At 45.4% G+C, this 19,245-nt stretch overlaps 1 protein-coding gene across 1 annotated transcript in view; it reads left to right on the top strand.

The window, feature by feature from the left end:
* The window catches only part of LOC147727090 (uncharacterized), a 681,874-nt gene that overhangs the window by 243,761 nt on the left and 418,868 nt on the right, over positions 1–19,245 (top strand). Inside the window, exon 4 of the mRNA XM_086961139.1 lies at positions 5,985–6,096. Within this exon, the coding sequence (XP_086817265.1) occupies positions 5,985–6,096 (112 nt within the window). The remainder of the gene's footprint in view (positions 1–5,984; positions 6,097–19,245) is intronic.

Genomic DNA, 19,245 nt, shown 5'->3' with positions numbered 1-19,245 from the left:
ACACGCGCGCCCCCCCCCCCTGCGCATCCCTTCCCAGTGCATGCCTCGCGCTCACTCTTTACCTCTAACCTATGCCATGCTCCCTTTCTTGTGTATCATTAATACTTACACGTAGGGTTGGCAGGCCAGGATGGCGTAAAATGAAAAGACAACCAACAGGTGGGTGTTAAGAAGGCTGTGACATCAAAACATTCTAGGAGGGCAAAGGTAACGCAAGAATCTACCCCACAGTTCCGCCCCCCCTCCCCTATGTCTTTTTTTTTGTCCATGAAGCCAACCCTGGTTCCTTTTCCGAGGATTTCTTACAATGCCTCCCATGGACAGTGCAGTAGTGACTTCTCTTACCTGCACTGGTGAATGCCGTGCACAGCCTTCACAGGGAATCGCAGAGGTGCAGAACGGAAGTATGTAATGTCTTGTTGTCCAGGTTGAGAGCCTAAACCTGTTTGTGTTTATTTGTTTGTCTAACACGAAAAGCGTGACTGTTGCCTCTAGGCACTGCACAGAGGGACCGCCATTATTACTGCACTGGAGAGACCTCACTGTAGAGCGTGACCCTCACTGCAGGGCTGCACAGAACAGCCCTCCGTGCAGTACTACACAAAGAAGCGCTTAATGGAGAAATGCACAGAATAATCCTCATTACCACACTACAAACAGTACCCCCCTCAGCAGCACTGCACTAGAGGGCAACACTGCAAGGTGATAATCATTTCATCACTGCCCAGACCGACTCTAATTACAGCACTGCACACTGTGGCCTGCTCTGCAGCACTGCACACTGCCTCCTCCTCTGCAGCACTGCACACTGTGGCCTCCTCTGCAGCACTGCACACTGTCTCCTCCTCTGCAGCACTGCACACTGTGGCCTCCTCTGCAGCACTGCACATTGTCTTCTCCTCTGCAGCACTGCACACTGTGGCCTCCTCTGCAGCACTGCATATTCACATCTCACTGCAGCAATGTGTGTGTGTGGCTGGCTCTGGGTGTGTGTGTGTGGCTGGCACTGGGTGTGTTTGTGTGGCTCTGGGTGTGTGTGTGTGCTAGTAATTGCTGTCTGCTGAGCTCGTCCGTAGGGGAAATAGGTCTCACATTTGCGAGAGATTAAGCTAATGGCAATGCAAATGACAATGCCAATTATTTATCTGTTTTCAAAACAAACACATAAATACAAATTTTGTCATTTACAATGCCAATAGCTCAAACTTTTCCAAAGGCAAAACCAATGCATTGTAAATGCTTGTTATAAATGCGAAAGCATTAATTAAGATGGTAATTAATTTTGCCCATTATACGGGGTCAGTCCGAAGGAGATCTCCAGGAATATCATCTGGGCCCGCTGCCTTAGCCGGGACTATACGCTGAATGGCGGTTTCCACTTCCAGCTCAGAGAAAGGATATCTATTGGGTTCCCCAAGGCCTATTCTGAAATCAGTAGCTATGCCTTCACACAGGGCTTCCTCTGGATTCGAATAAAGTTTCAGGAAGTGGTCGTACCAGGTTTGGCTTAAGATATTACTAGTGATTAATTCACAATCAGGTCTCGTCTTGATTCTAATCAAATTCCAAAAACAGCCAGCATCCTTCTCGACACTGGCCGTTTTCAGAGCCTGCCAGTGCTGCTCTTCCCACTCTTTCTTAGCTTTGGACACTGCCACCTTATAGTCCCTTCTTGCTGACTGAATCATAGGGAGGGACTTGCTTTTAACAGCCACAACCAGGGCAGATTGTTTGCGTCTACAATTTTTCGTATGCCACCTATCATTACCATTGGGCTTCTTGCGGGCTAGGCAGAGCCCTACTTCGACGGTTGTACAGAAAAAAGTTCCCATTGGTTTTTTCATAAATCTTGGGAATCCTCTCGGCAACATCTAGATCTGTAAAGACCTCTCCCATTTCACCTAAGGCCTCTACCATGGTCTCTCTAATGCCATATACTTTCTTCTCATCTAGAGCAACTCTATGCCATTTCAAATGTCTACCACAATTAGAGGGGATTACTTCCCTTGTTGACGTTAAATTTCCTATATCTCTAAATCCGGAGTTGGGCAGCCATAAGGATTTTAAAGTTAAACATAATGGATTATGGTCACTATCGACGGTCGGTGTTATCACCATATCCATCAAATGCCGCCAAAGTTTGTAATTTAATAGGATGTATTTTATTCGCGAGAAGCAACCTACCCTATTATAGGTATGTGCCCCTTTTGAATCGGACAGTGTCCTACCATTGGTTGCCCTTAGCCCAAATTCTACGGCTAGAGAATTCAGCTGAACAGCCAGTTTGGTCCACCTTTTTATCGCGGGAATGCTCAGCGGGGGGATTCCCCGCTTCGCATCATCCTCTTCAATGTCAAGCACCTCTTCGGCAGCGAGAGGTTCAAAAGTGCAATTTACATCTCCCGCTACCAGGATGTGCGAATCATGAGGGCAATTAGAAAGTTTAGCTTCCAAAGATGCAACTATAGAAGATTGAACTCCGCCTTTTGTTCCTCGGACATAAATGTTAAAAATTTCCAAGGTTCTGCCTCCTTGGTTATCCCTGATGTTTAATCTTTAAAGGTCAGGAGAAATACATTGGATCTGTTTCGTTGTGCAATCTAGGGAGATGCTAATCCATATTAGTAGGCCACCGGAGGGGCGCCCCTTCCCTGTTAGTGATGGTACTGCTGGGACACAGTAGGGAACAAAGCTCACTTTATAATGGGGCACCATACTCCATGTTTCTTGAAAGATACAAACAGTGTAACCTTTAATAAAGCTGTTCCAATCTGGCAAGGGTAATTTCTTAGAGAGGCCAGCCATATTCCAACAAAGGATCTTTAGGCTTGGGCTATCTGATTTAGAATGCCCCAACTCATTAGCTGATTCGGGCTGGGCACAGTTAGGTTCTAGAGAACAATCTGTCAGGAAGGGGCTTGCAACTGTGTGCCTAGGGTAATAAGCCATTCACGGTGAGTACGAAGGTTCTAGTTGGAATGGCCTAGCCTGATTGTGTACACTCTGTGTAACAATGGTGACAGTAGACGGATTATCAATAGGAGCTAATTCAGAATCATATATATGCACAGTTAATATTTGGGGAGTTGCTGTTAGTCAATCATTGTCGCTTAATTGCGACCCTCTAGATAGCTCTGAGACCTCATCCCTTGTAATTGTACTAGAGGCCAGTGGAGAACATCTAAATTGGATACCTGAAGTGCCAGAAGGGCAAGTCCTATACTCTAGAGCAATAAGCCCTCAGCCAGGTGGGGGGGGGAGTCAGCGTGAGCTCAATAGTGTCTAATCGTTGAGCTCGCGAAGAATGTCTTGTTGCCTTGATAATGTCCTCTCTTATTATCGATCGGCATCCCCTAACATGTCTGGTCCAATGTATGACCTTGTTGCTTAATGAATCCCCATATTCACGACCAATAGACTTAGGAACATTGACCATGAAAACTGTCTGCTTCGAGAACAATGGACGAGGGTGGTGTCCGGAAAGATGTAAACCGGGCGCTGCTACATTATGTAGAGATACCTAGGATGTGGAGGGTTTTTTTTCGGTGTAATTAGGTTCGGATGGAACATTAGTTTGCTTCCTGCACTGTGCCAATAACACATTCTCGCTAGATGGTACTGACTTGTGGGTTGGAATACTATGTGTAGGGAGATTTTTTACAGAACATGCTCTACCTACTTGGTTTAGATTTCTCAACAATAGATTTGGGGGTTGGAAGGTGGCTAATGAGTTATGTGGGCTACTTAGCTGATCGATGGAGGGAGGTGCTTTTCAGTTGGGTTCTTTGATAGGTATCCTGTAGTCTTTAAGGACAAAGATAACTGACGGGCTGTGTCTTTAAAGATCTCACTCTAGAGGTAGCTCTGTACTGAGACCAAGAGCGAGCCATCTGATTCAAAGCTGCTGGGCACTCCCAGCGAAGGACTATTAGCCGGCCTGATAGTATCTGCCTTAAACTCCAGGTTTATTTCCATATGCATCAGTGCTAATTCCTGTACTAAAATTGAGACTGCGCCTGGAAAACAGTCCTCCGTCATCCCTTGTAATTCCCCCTGATTTTTTTATAATAATTAATTTAAAATGTCAGTAGCGTTAAAACAGTCTTTTCTTAAATAAAATCTCTCAGATTACACAGCTAGACTGAAGAGCATCAAAATGTAATGTTCTTGAAGTACATAAAGTGGAAAGGGGTAATTCATTATTTGAATCTGATAACATTTAGCCATCAGCCCATCTAAGCCCGGCTCTTAAACTTTTTGAGCAGATCAGTAGTTTTAAAAGTTTCTGATTTAATATGCTCACAGTCTAATTCACATGAGGTTAATGTGTAATATAATTGTTGATAATGCACTTTTAATTCTCTAAGTTTGTTTGTGATATCAAGCCAATAGCTAACAAACAACGTTTTAAAATCTATCACAAATACCTTGCTAGATTCATTTGGATTACATTTAACACTGCTGGCTTCATTTTAAATTACTATGATTTTATTTCCCCCATTGTTGTGTCTTGGCTTGAGGCAAGTATTTTCCTTATCTTAAATTGTCACTTGGCATGCAACCTTGCTTTTTCAAGAATCCTGTTTTCCAGCACCCTCGATATGACTTAATATGTTGTATCTGCTCATTAGTAGGTCTTGTGGTTTTGACATTGTCTCACTCCTTATGATTCACTCACAAGGTTAATTGTATGCAAAGGTTTTTTTTTCTTTAAATTGTTAAGAGTTGGTTTGAAAGTCTGTGGTCCTTTATAGGTCCCCTTAAGTGAGTACCATGTACCATAGTGAGATGTATCATGATATGCATTGATTTAAAAAACTGTGTGACAAATTCTTAGTACGTGCACCAAACATTTTGTCACAGAGCTCGCCACTGGGCTGGTTGTGGGCTCTAAAAATTGTGGACCTGAGTCCAACCATGGTGACCGAGATAATGATCAACGCCACCCTAACAGAGGGTGACATGCCCGCCGCACCTTAACCCAGGCCCTTAGTTTATATTTAAAGAAAGTAATCCAATTAGAATTAAAAAAACAGTAGTTGTGCCATAGATCTCCAAAAAAGATATGTCACGCCAGGAACCTAGCAGTGCCACTGATTTTGAGTCGGTATCAATATAGATCGCTTCATTGACTGTTGGCATGTTGTGTTTAATATGATTTCATGTGTACCATTTAAATAATGAGGTGCAAATGTGTATCTGTGAGTGCTTCCTCAGCTACAGTCTTTCTCTCCAAAAGGCAAATCTTCAGTAAAAAATGCAGTTACTGCCTCACGTATTCCTTTCCCCCAAACAAGAGGCTTCCCTTAGACTACGTGATAACTCGTATCCAGAGTTCCGATCTCAGATGGATACATATAAAGAAACACACGTCATTCAGTACCTACGTACTCTCATTCATCCACTACACATATCCTCAGCAACGGGTGCCGAGCGCACAAAAAATCAGAATCAGATTTTTTCTCTTCTAACTCGAAATTTTAGGCCGAAACATCTTTACATTAGAAAGTGGACAATTCTGATCATTATCTGTTCGGTTGCGGTATTTTCAACTTTGTCCAGCAACAGTCCATTGCTGTGCACTACAGTTTTATAAAGTTGCCTCCTAACTACACTGCTACTCGGGGCATCTGCGGGTGTGTGGGGTTTGAAGATTTTACATTATAATAAAACAACGTATTTATTTAAACAGTTATCAGTATTACTTGGACAAATGCAAGCTGCAAGTACTAAGTACTCTTTCTGGCCTTTCATTGGTGCGATATCTCCTGAGCTGTGTTGCTGGTTGACAATTACGTAAAATGGCGCCTCCCAGGAAGGAGCATGTTAAACTGCGTTAGAGGAGGATCCAGAATGGTATTTATATAATGCTTTAAAAAAGAACATACATAAGGGTTATCGTCTATACTTCCATTCAGTTACAACCCTCTTTCAATTGCTAAACTGCACAAGTCTCACACACGGTTTGTTTTTGTCTCTTGCAGTTGATGCGAAAATGAAGGCGACAGTAGAGAAACTGGCACGGATTGTCATTGAGATGGGACCAGAGAGGGAAGCGATTATTATTCAGAGAATGGCGAATAATCCTGAGTTCTGGTACGTAGGCTCCATGGTGTGCCCGCTAGTTTAAGTATTGAAAGACTTTGAGTCGTGAAAACGGTTTATAACCTGCAGGTGTTCGTTGTATTTACGATTGGCTGTGAGGAACTAGTTTTGCATTCTGTTGTAAGGCCTGTTTTCCTTTTGACCAATAATGTCCGAAAATCCAGCCCTTTTTGTGTGTCAGGAGGGATTGGCAGAATCTGTCTGTTTTGCTGCTTTGTCTTTTGACATCCTTCCGTTCCGTTCATTCCTGTTGCGGCTGGTGACATTTGAAAGTGGTGAGGCGTAAAAATGTTGGTGTAGTACACCGTGCGAGGGAGCGCAGCAAGCGCGCCCGAACCACTTAAGGGAGGTTGGGGGGGTTCTTTCCCCGTGAAAATGTTGAAAAATTAGCAGGCAAATGGTGGATTTTCAAGACTTTCGGAAGCCATTGTGCTTAACAGAAACAGGCCACTGCCTCCCCTAAAACTATCATCAGTTCCAAGGCCTTGTGAATAAACCATTCTAAATTGCAATAAACCACAATTAATTTTAACAATGTTGCATAAATAGGTTGGATCCGTCTACTGACCCAGTGCCTACGTGAGATAAAGTGGCATTCAAACTAGCCCATCAGAGTAAAATGCCTACTTTTTCCACATAGAATTGAATATCAGATTGGTTAGTGTTTATTTTGTGAAACTCAATATCATGCATAAAGGCACCATGTATAAACAAAAAACACATAAGCATACTGAGATAAAATATATACATGCAACACATAAAATGTTTTCTCTACCTGTGCTTGTCTGTTTCCTTTATAAATCATTTGTTCGAAGCCAAGTACACAGGAGGTGAATGAAATCTTCATATGATATAATTGGCTACATATAGAAATATTCATTTGAAGAAAAAAAGAATTCAATCTTATAGACTGTCAACCAAACTTTGAACCGGCTAGCTTTACAGTTGAAACCCGAAACGTAAATATCCATCACCCCAAAGCCAATTGTTCAAACAGTAATGTAGAATGCTTTATATAGATTTACATTTAAACAATCAAGTATGGTAAAATCCTTTCAAAAATTATTAATAAGGAGCAGGAAGATGACCAAAATCTTTGTGTTGAGTAGGTTTAATATTACAATAAGTATGTTTTATATACTTTAAATTTAAATACTTTGTACATCACTGCTAAAGTGTCTGGTTAACCAGTACTTTAGAAAACTTGTATAAATATTTACATGAAATATGTATTGGTGCATGGAAGAAACCTAACTTTCTCAAAGTTGTATGGGTTCACACATTCATATTATTTAACACCCATGAGGCCACCAACAAAATATTACTAGTAGATAACTGTATGTTCCAACAAGAAAACAAACATTGTTATATAATTTATCAAAGTGAAATGAGCCAACATTCAGACCCCTTGCATGCAAATATAAGTGCTCCCTTATAGATGTAGCATCACTACAGATGGCAATTCGCATCAGAGTCTGCTAAAGTAATGGAGTTGTTGAACAAGAAGTTCTTATGCCTTAATATAATTGTTTGAACTTTTTTATGGTGTGTTGAGTATTAAGTATGAGGTAATGAGTCATGAGTAGATCTAAAGATATGCAATAGTGTCAAATCTAGTATGCTCTTCAGTTCAGAAATGAACCCTATCATTATAAATGAAGTAGTATTATTAACAAATCCACTCAGTATCAGTCCATATGATGGTCAGTGGTAGAGATTGTTAAAAAAAAATACGTCCAGGATTCTACAGGCCTCCACCACACAGCAACACTACAGTGTATCAGTTTGCAATTAGGAAAAGAGCAAACAAACTACAGCTTCATCTAACGAACAGCCAGAAGAAAATAGTTTCTCCTAAAGGCCACTGCATTACAGCAAAAGTTTGTAAAACGAGACTGTATTCAGGACTGACTATAATCCCTGGATGAGGACTGACTATAAAGATGAAACCAATAAATAATATCCTTTAATTCTTACAAGACTGACTGTAGCCCAGTATGCACCATCTTTAAGTATGTAATGGAAGGTGCATGGTATCAGTGTGTCAGGCTATAGTTTGTAAGTTAGTGCAAAGCTTGCCAGAGTGTAGGATATTCACAAAACTGGGTCATGTTTGTTGGGTAACTTTGAAAAAAGTTTGAGAGAGAGCTGCATTAACTAATACCCTGAAACAACACTAAGCTTATGTGGCTTTATAATGATATGTCTGAATTACTCTCAAGTCATGCAAGGTACTGAAACATAAATTTAACACATGGTGCATTTGCTTTCATAGGTCCCTGGACCTGCAGTATACTTGAATGGCTGCTAGCAATACAAAGTAAACAAAAAGTATATTTGTTAGCACCAATGATTCACAGCACCACGTGCATTTCCATGGTTTCTATTTGTACAGAAAGTTTGCACGCCGTTCTTTAATGTGAGCAAACTTTTCAATTGTTCTCTTGTTGAAATCTGGAATCTGATTTATTAGTTTCTGTTCTATTGACAGCATGGCCAATGCATTAAGTCGAGCTTGGGTTATTGTGTTCCTTAAAAATGTTTTTATCCATTTCAGTGTTGAAAAGCATCTTTCAGCTTCAGATGTTGTCATAGGTGTCGTAATGACAATTCTCATCAATTTAAGAGTCTCACAAAAAGAAGTATGCAAGTTGTTTTGACATAAGAATATTTTATTTATCAATCTTTATTTTGGCCATATGGCCATCAAAGATATACAATAAAAACATATACAACCATTGTAAAATCATCAGAAATAATCAATCAATGCATGCTTATACAATGTAAAATTTTTCCATTCTAGGAGTTACATACTAATAAAATTGCAATTAAAATTGAAAACTTTAAAATTGGGTGGGAGCCTGTGACTTCAGAATACGGGTGCGAGTGTGCCAGACATTGGTGAGAACTTTTGCTAGTGCAAACACAATTGGGCTTGAAACATCGGTTTTTAGGATTCTGTACATCGGGATATACTCCCTACAGCCAAGGTTTCTGATAAGTGGAAGGAGCCAATATTTCCTCGCTGCCTTGTAAGTTGGGCAAAACAGGACCACATGTAAATCGCTTTCCTCAGCACCTGCGCATGCCGGGCACTGCTTGGTGGAGGGCGGTGATGACCAGGAGCTGGTAAAAGATCGCAGAGGCAATGTGCCATATCTCCATTGGAGAAACAGCTTCCTGGCCAGCACGGGGGACATGGCGTCCAAAACCCTCTCCAGCCTGTATGAGTCCTTGCTTTGCGCAAATACAGAAGTTAGTGACCCCTCACCCTGACAATCTAAGGCCATAGCTATTTTCTGTTCGTGGTAGACAGTGGCCAGAGCTCTCCGTGAGATATTTAATGAGGCATTAGCAGGATCGGACCAAAGGTCAGGAAACCCCAGTCTCGCACAGGATTTTTGTATATATTTTATCCAGGGGATCTGTAACGCTTTTGGGTGGGTCAAAAGCTCCCTCAGTTCCGACCTATAGGCAGAGAGTTCTTCACTACTCCATAGCCTTCGCCAGAAGGCTATGGGTCGGAGACCTAGTTCGTCAGCTATTGGTCTCAGACCCAGATCCAGCCTCAGGGGGAGGAGCGGGGTGCTGGGCGGAAGTGCAACTATCTGTCTGATAAAGTTGTTCTCAGTTGAGGACCGACTGAGTGAAGATGTATGGCCCCACAATTCCGCCCCATACATAGTGGCACCCCTGGCCTGTGCCTTGTAGATCTGGATGAGCGGCCCCAACGGACGGTATGTGGAGCCATTCATCATCCGAGCGATACCCCCTGTAGTCTGTACCAGTTTGAGGTTGGCCCTAATCTGATGTGGTCCCCAAGACATGGTTTCATTAAGGGTTACACCAAGATATTCAAAAGTGGAGACTCTCTCAAGCCGTGACGCTCCCAATAATGGATTTGGACGTAATTTTTGACTTGGGTTCAGGACCATAAACTTGGTTTTGGCCGCATTGATTTCTAAGCCCCTATCAGTGCAAAAGGCCACAAATGAGTCGAGGATCCTCTGTATCCCCATTGGGGTTTTAGACAGCAGCAGGGTGTTGTCTGCAAACATGATTGCAGGCACCCTGCTGCCGTTCAGTTTGGGTGCGTCAGTATATTCAGTGGCGTTTAGGTGGGCGATTACCCCGTTGACAAAGAGGCAGAACAGGGTCGATGCCAACATACAACCCTGCCTAACCCCCCGGTCAACGGGGAATCTGTCCGTCAGTGCCCCAGATTTCCCGCACCTCACTCGAGCATAGTTGTTGTGATGCAATCTCTGTAAGATTATCAGGATATCCGGGGGGGACACCCATCTCGGCCAGAACGCTCCAAAGTTTCCCTCTGGACACCAGGTCGAAGGCGGCCCTCAGATCCACAAATATTGTGTATAAGCTGCCGCCCTCGAATATCGCTGCCCTCCAATAGATGATATTCAATCGAAAGACCTGATCCACTGTAGAGACTCCCTTCCTGAATCCCGCCTGGTACGGACTAAGGACACCCATCTCTTCTGCCCAGTCCTGGAGCCGGTTCAACAGTATCCTACCGAACAGCTTCTGCGACACATCGATTAAACTGATTGATTGGTCTGTAGTTGGCTGGGAGGAGAGGCGAGCCCTTTTTGAATATGGGAACCACCTCCGCCCCCAGCCAAGTACTTGGGATTTCCATGCCGCTCAGGACTCCATTAAACAGAACGGCAAGGTAGGGGGCCCAGACGTCGGGCTCCTGCTTAAATAGGTCCCCGGGTAGGCCGTCCAATCCTAGTGCCTTTCCCGATGTGAGTCCTGCTATTGCAGCCTTAACCTCCCCCATCGTTATTGGATCCCCCTCATAGTCAGGCCAATCAATACCGGTGTGGTTAGTGGTTTCTCCCGGCTCAGAGCTATAAAGGGATTGAAAGTGTGCCTGCCACACCCCTGCTGCAATGTTTGGCTCAATTGCCGATTGTAGATTCCCCGACCCCCCGTTTGCTACTCTCCAGAACATTTGGTGGTCTCTTGTTGCGAGGGACTTAGTGAGCTCCTCCCATTGGTTCTCCTCCCATTCGATTTTAGCGTGGGCGATAAGTTTTTTGTATGCCCGTCTGCTTTCTCTTAACTTCTCTCCACCTAGACCCTCCTTGATGCTTCTAAGGAGTTCCCCCTTTGCCTTTCTGCAGGCTGTATTATACCATGAGGATTTGTGTAGCTGCCCCCTCCTTGAATTCGGTACTTTACTAAAGAGGTTGGGGGCCGCACCCTTTATGAGGTCCTCGTGGGCCTGGTACAATTTGTCATGTGAATCTCTGTTGCCCACCCCAATGACTAAATTTCCCACAGTTTCCAAAATAGGGATTAACCCTGCATAAAGCCTCGGGAGTTTCTCTTGGCTCGAGGCCAGTTTTTCCCACCTGATTCTTCTCCTGTTGTTATCCAGTAGAAGTTCAGGTTTGTAACCCTCCCCAGATGTTATAGAGGTTTGAAGGCCGGGGTGAATGAGCTCAAGTTCAAGGGCATTGTGATCGCTGTCTAGTCTTTCCGTGACCCTAAAATCCTGAATAGCTGGCCAGTTCGCTATCTGTACCAGGACATACTCCAAGCGAGATTCTCTTCCCACTCTGTTATAGGTGGTTCTGCTAGGTACGTCCGAGTTAATACGCCCATTACAGGCTCTAATTCCAAACTTTAGGGTGAGAGCTGTGATCTGCAATGCTACGGGAGTCCATGCCTTCGGGGAAGGAGCGTCTACCGAAGGCACTGACCACCTAACCTCTTCTTCCATCTGAAAACCCTCTAGGAGGCCGGGCAGCGGCTCAAAATGGGAGTTTAGGTCCCCTCCCACTACATAGGGTAGATCTCTTGGTATTTCAGCTAAATAGTCTGAAAGTTCATCTATGGTGGGCGATTCCCTGGCAACTCCCACTGGCCTGGAGTAGATGTTTATTAGAGCGAGTTTCGCTTGGTTCGTCCAGGACAGTAGAACCACAAGGATATCATCGGATGGCACCGGTAAACGTGAAGCCTCACAGCCTAGGTGGGATGCCACCCAGGTTGTGACCTTTGCCCTCCCACCTGGCTGGGATGGAAAATGACTGGTAACCCTGGTGCCTATATTCTTCCCTTGCCCAGGTCTCCTGGAACATGCAAACGTCCCCAGTCTCAATGTAAATTACCCAGTCTTGAGTGGCCAGCTTATTAGCTAGTCCGGCCACATTCCACCAGATTAGTCTCAGGTGCTCATTAGGAGGGATTACAGGGCTGGAAGTGTGGGGGGAAACGATACCGGATGCTACACCAATTGCTACATCGGGGACGTTATCAGCGGTAAATCCAGATGGCTCAGAGAGATCACAGGGACCATTGTCCAGGGTCGCGAGGTTGTTAGTGGACAGTCAGTCAACCCCATCCAGCCCGCTCAAACAGTTAAAACGGTTGTAGTGAAAATAGGGTGTATCAGGTGGTTGATAAATTGGACGTGGGACATATTCCCTATGTCTGGGTCTCCGTTCTACCCTTATCCAATTGCCTTGCGGCGGGACATGATGCATGCGGATGGGTGGAAAGAAGAAGGAGACTGGCAAAGTCTGTATGGTGGAATCCAATGATCTGTTTGACCCTGCATAGATATGTAAAACAGTACCAGGGTCTCTGAAGGTCACCATTATGCAGTCCCCTATTATTGTTTTCCTCGTCTTCCCCAACCATGGCACCCTTCTGACCATGATAATCTCGTTATTGAAGTGGGTTGGTAAGGGTCTGTTCCAATTCAGCCATTTGATGACTTTTCTCTTGAGAGATTGGAAGTTTTCATTTTCACCCCTTTGTAGAGTGGGGGCACCCGCTAAAACCACCATAAGGCTATTAGCTTCCGGTGGCAAGTCTGGTCTCCGTGGTCTGGGAGCGGGCTGGCCAGGGGGAGAGGGGGAGATACTAGCATTGGGGGGGACCCCGGGATTTAAGCCTGGAACTAAACTGGGGGGGGCTGGATCTATTATCTGAGGAGGCATGGTGTTTGAAATATTTCGTGGGATTGGAACAGGGTTAGCCATAAGTGGCTGCAAGGGGGGAGCAGCAGCGGCGCCCTGTAAGGCTCCTACATTAGAGGGAAGATTTTGTTTGTTGGGGAGGGTTCCTGTAGGTGGATTGGGCCCGGTAGGTCTGGTCTGCTTGCTAACCGTGGTGTTCAGGGTAGTTAGGGTTGCCTCTAGGATGGTAAGCCTGATCTCTACTTTTTTCAGACTCTCGCTAATAGGCAGCAAGAGGGATCTGAGTAGGAATTCTATGTTCCCCAAAGATGCAACGGGGGGTACTGTGTTGGGCGGTTTCGCCCCTGGATCCCTGTTCACAGCAGCAGTGGTAGCATTTGTGCCCTTGGGGGAAGTGGCGGTATGCAAATTCTCTCTGGACCTATCAGGGATGAGTACAGGCTTATGATTTTTACCAAAGTCTGAGTGGGGTATCTTGGTTTTCCCCTGCCCCCCCCCCCCCCTCGTCTTCCTTCTGCGCTTGTTGGGTGGAGGGCCATGCACCTCCACCACAACAATTTGCTTGGGCTTATTTTTCCTAATTTTGACTGCGGGGGGTGTTTGGGTGACCAAGTCGACAGCCATATCTGTGGGGATTGAAAATGGGGTAGCCTCCGTGATCTGTTCAGGCAGTGTACCGGGGTTTGGAATGCTATCCCGTAGTAGTAGGGGGACACCTTCTTGGGTTGATAGATCCTGGCTGCCATGAAGGGCGCTTTCCTCTTGGGAGATGGGATAGGGAATTATCTTGCTAAGAGGTCTGTTTTTCATGTTTTCAATAGAGCGGCGGCGCTCTGCCCTGCGCTTCTCTAAGGAGCTTTCCTTTCCCCCTTCGCCCTTGGCGGATTTGAAGTAGTTGTCCAAAGTCCTGGTGTTGCCTCCCCCCGCCCTTGATGGGGTTTCACATAGGGCCGGTGAGGGCATGTTCGTGTCCTAATCCGTAGTTCAGCTGAAATCAAGAAGGTGCAGGCGAAGAAAGTGGGCCCAGCCCAGCCTCCTTCAGCCCCTTACGGCCACAGACGGTCCCGCCCTTGTCCCGGGCTTCTCCCGGGACGCTCCCGCGCAGCGGCCCGTGTAGCTCCTTTTGACAAAGTGGAGGGAAAGATTATGGGCGGGTGTTCGGGGCCAGCAGGGAGAGCAGCCTAGGTGTGACTAATAGGGCTCGCAGGGACTCCTGGTAGAGTGAGTCCCTGCCTCCACGCTCGCAGCCCTGCCGGCAGCTCCACTCACCCCGAGGCAGCAGCTCCTTCCAAAATCAAGGAGCGGTGTTTGTATGGCGCTGCGGGACCCGCGAAGCGGGTCCTGCGAGATCTTCCTTCTCCAGACGAGGTAACCGCGAGGGCTGGCGGACCAAGTTGCAGGCAGCAGAGTAAATGTCCCAAGCAACAGCAGCAGCCAAAAGGGAATAAGAATATATATAAAGCCATGGCACCACCTGTAGCCTGCTGAAAGTCCTGTCTTCCATACAGGATTGATAGTTCAGTGCGCATCGTGACTTATGTAGCATTGGATATGCTTCACTGTTTCATTGAGAGCTGCAGTAGGAAAATATTTGCTATGTTTTTGAAACGGGCCACTATGCAGTAGTGTTGCACTGACTAGATGCCTTGTAAATGCAAAGCGCTCCTTGACATGCACCATAATAATGTTGCATACTTCCTTTCCTTCCTGAATCAAGGTGTTTATCTGTAGTTTGCGGTTTGTAAATCGAGAATCATCTGGCAATTCAGAGTCCAAATTATCAATGGATTCTCGTACTTTGTTGATGCTGATCATAAAGGCTGAAGTGTATTTTTGGGCAGATACAGTATCAATGTCTCGTTTTTGTAATTGCTCATACAACATATTGACGTGTAGCACTATACCGTGGAACAAATAAAGAAAAAAAAGAAACTCCCTGTCTTCCAGAGTCCTGGTAAAGCCCTTTATAATTTATTCTTTCTCTAGTATTTATACCCAAGTGATATTTTGACACATGTTATATAAATAGTAATGTGTAGTTCATCTGTTTGTTTTTTGACTAAATCTTACTGGTCATTGGACCCCCAGAATGGATACTGACTATAGGTCACATCCACAGAGTGGCATTACCAACAATGTATGGTAAGATTGGAGCCCCTATATCTCGGTCCTGATGAAAGCCATGTACCCATAGGGACGTTTGGCTGAAACATGTTGACCCACCCCACAACATTTATATAGCGGTGATGGGATGATTGTTTCCTTATTTACAGCGCCACTGTTTTTAGATACCACACAGTTCCCTTACAGAATAAAGTTGCATGGGGGTACTGTGATGGCCTCTTAAAACTCACTTTTCTTTTTCACTTTTGGGCCCCCACTCACTTTAGAAAGTGCATCCCTGTTGCCAGGTGCATGCCCGTCCTCCACCAAACGGGGTTTCTGGAGGGCGAGGACTGGCAGATGATGAAGCATGACACCTGGTGGTGTGTGATGCCAGTCCATCACTTTTTGTCAGATGTCCCTATAACAATTTGGCACATCACATTCACTTGGTCACACTCTAGAAATGGTCTCTTTTTGTGATAAAAGCCCTTAGCTTCACACACAGAAGTGGAATCAAATGTACGGTCTTCTGTAATAGATTTCATGCATTCTAAAAGGTCACCCCTGTGTTTGTGAATTATATTGACAGCTCGGATGTTGAAGTTCCAGCGAGTTGCAGACCCTCTCGGTATTCTTTTTGCCACTATCTGTTCAAGCACTTCAGTCCGTTTTGGCGAACAGGAAAAAAAAGCAGTAATACCACCCAACTCTTTAAAGAAAATTCTGCATCTGGATATTTTTGAAGCAGCTTGTTCCATGATTAGATTTAGTTGGTTGGCTTAGCAATGGACATAGTGCGCATTTGGATAGATGTCTCTGATCTTTTTTTTAACTCCACCAGAGGCACCACGCATGACACTGGCACCATCATAGCTCTGAGCAATTAGCTTCTCTTTACCACTGTGAAAATATGCTCAAGTTCATTAAGAATAGATGCTGAAATTGTATCTGCAGTTGAATCTTTAAGATTCGCAAAGTACCAAAATCTTTCTACTACCTTGGAACTGCCATCAATGTAGCAGAAAACAAGTACTGACTGCGTATTGGTAGAGACATCAGTTGTATCATCGGCCTGGATAGCTACGTAATCAGTGCTTCTTATTTGCTGTTTAATAGTTTCTTTTGTTACCTCCAGCATACAGTCAAGCAACTCATTCTGGATTGTCTTGGAAGTGCCTTTAAATACAGTTGCACTTTTTAGGTCTCGCCTGTCGATGCGCATGCGCATCGAGCTTGCGAGACTATGGGGGCTTATCCACTCTTTATCCAACTTGCAAGGAATCGTGGCGATTCCTTGCAGTGCACGAGACATTTTAGCTCAATGCGCATGCGCAAAGAGCTTAAAAGCGCGTGCACAAGCCCCCAGCCGCCTGCATTCCCTGCTCTCTCTGTTACAGCGTCCCCCAGCTCCGCCTCCTCACTTTTTGATTGCACGGCCGTTAGGCCGTGCCTCCCCTAATCTACTCCCCCCTCCTTCTCCACTCCCCCTCACGACGCACCTCCGGATCCGCCCCCTCCCCATTTTCTCTACCACCGTGAAACTGTTTGGTACACGACTTCCCCTCTCTGTTCCTGCACACAGCCAGGCTCTCCGAACACAAAAAAAACTTCAGCCGCATTACAAGCTACATTGTAGCATTGCACCTAAACAGTTAAGATTCCAACCCACAAACGCCAGAACGTCCCCCCTCTGTTCCCGTACACAGCCAGGCTCGCAATTCAACTCCCCCTCTCCAGACGCCAGCACCTCCCCTCTCTGTCCCTAGCCAGGCTCTCTGAACACGCCAGCACCTCCCCTCTCTGTTCCTGCACACAGGCAGGCTCTCCGAACACAAAAACACTTTAAACTGAAATCATGGACAAAAACAAATAATGACAGACGCATTAGAAGCTACATCGTAGCATTGCACCTAAGAAACAGTTAATATTACAACCCACAAACGCCAGAACGTCCCCCCTCTGTTCCCGTACACAGCCAGGCTCGCAATTCAACTCCCCCTCTCCAGACGCCAGCACCTCCCCTCTCTGTCCCTAGCCAGGCTCTCTGAACACGCCAGCACCTCCCCTCTCTGTCCCTGCACACAGGCAGGCTCTCTGAACACAAAAACACTTTAAACTGAAATCATCGACAAAAACAAATAATGACAGACGCATTACAAGCCACATCGTAGCATTGCACCTAAGAACCAGTTAATATTACAACCCACAAACGGCAGAACCTCCCCCCTCTGTTCCCGTACACAGCCAGGCTCGCAATTCAACTCCAGTCCTCGCAACCCGCCATAACCCCCAACAATACGCCGGACCTGCTGGGACCATTCTTTAATCCCATTTACATGAACACAAAGCCAGGCCACAGACTCCAAGGCTTTCGTCAACAAAACTACAGGATGCTAGACTACTTTAAGCGCCGTCGTCAAGATTGTAATCACTTGTGAAGTTCCTTTGGGGATGTGCTAATTTAGAACAGCAGGATGCGAGCCGTGTGTTAGCTCGATAACAACAACAAACGCCCCCCCAAAAAAAACCCACCGAAAGAAAATACTTACACTAGAAACGTGATACTTTTTTGCAAAACGTAAACAATCCCACTGAACGCAAATACTAACATTAGAAACGTGAAGTTTTTTTAACAATACTTATTTACTTTACCTAACCATGCCTAGTATTTTACAACTTCCCTCTACAGCGTTTTATGTTCCCTTCAGTGAAACATTTCCGATGTTGCCTTCTTTTGGATAACCACCATATTTCTGATACATACACATTAAGGGAGGCATCCGCAGCAGCCTCACCCTCACTCATCCTCAACCTCTCTTGCTATTTTGTTAAGGGTAACTTGCAGCACACATTTCAAGACGAATTACAGTAAGGGAGGAAATGGCGTCTGTAAACGTTATGTTTTTTAGATCAAAACTCCTATACTTTACATACCATCTACCATCTTATAAATCGCCCACTGTATTTTAACGTTCCCACACACACATTAATGGAGGCATGCTATAAAAATAACAACACAACTTTGATGGCAAATACATCAGTTCTAAACAGTTCGCCACACCTGTCTCTAGATTTATTTATTGCCAAAGAAAATTATCTACCATCTTCTAAATCGCCCACTGTATTTTAACGGTCCCACACACACACATTAATGGAGGCATGCTCACCCTCACCTACCCTCACCCTCACTCACCCTCAACCACTCACCCAACACATCACTCTCGATCACCATCAATATCTCACTCTCAACACCTCACCCTCAACCACTCACCCTCAACCACTCACCCTCAACCACTCACCCTCAACCACTCACCCTCAACCACTCACCCTCAACCCCTCCCCCTCACCCTCACTCATCCTCACCCTCACTCACCCTCAATACCTCACCATCACTAACCCTCAACCCCTCACCCTCACCCTCACTCACCTTCTCTCACCCTCAACCCCTCACCCTCACTAATTCTCAAGTCCTCAATCCCCGTTACCCTCACTCACCCTCAATACCTCACCCTCACTAACACTTAACCGCTCACTCACCCTCACTCTCACCCTCACTCACACTCAACACCTCAGCCTCACCCTCCTACAGACACATTCAAGGGCCTCATCCAGAGCAATGATCACTATTTCCTCACTCACCCTCAACACCTAAACTTCAACACCTCACCCTCACTCACCCTCAACACCTCACCCTCACTCACCCTCAACACCTCACCCTCAGTCAACCTCAACACATCACTCACCCTCACTCTCACTCATCCTCAATCACCCTCAACACTTCACCCTCAACACCTCACTCACCCTCAGCCCTTCACCCTCACTCACCCTCAACTCCTCACCCTCACTCACCCTCAACACCTCACCCTCCCTCACCCTCAACACCTCACCCTCAACACCTCCCCCTCACTCTCACCCTCACTCACTCACCCTCAACACACTATCACACTACAACCACACACAAACACTTACCACCACAGCATTACTTCACTCACCCTCAACACCTCCCCCTCAACCCCTTACTCACCCTCACTCTCACTCATCCTCAATCACCCTCAACACCTCACCCTCACTCACCCTC

The sequence above is a fragment of the Lissotriton vulgaris genome, chromosome 3_1, assembly GCF_964263255.1.
Source record: "Lissotriton vulgaris chromosome 3_1, aLisVul1.2, whole genome shotgun sequence".
Classification (NCBI taxonomy): Eukaryota; Metazoa; Chordata; class Amphibia; order Caudata; family Salamandridae; genus Lissotriton; species Lissotriton vulgaris.
Note: the sequence above shows the minus strand (reverse complement) of the source record. Positions and strands in the feature narration are given on the sequence as shown.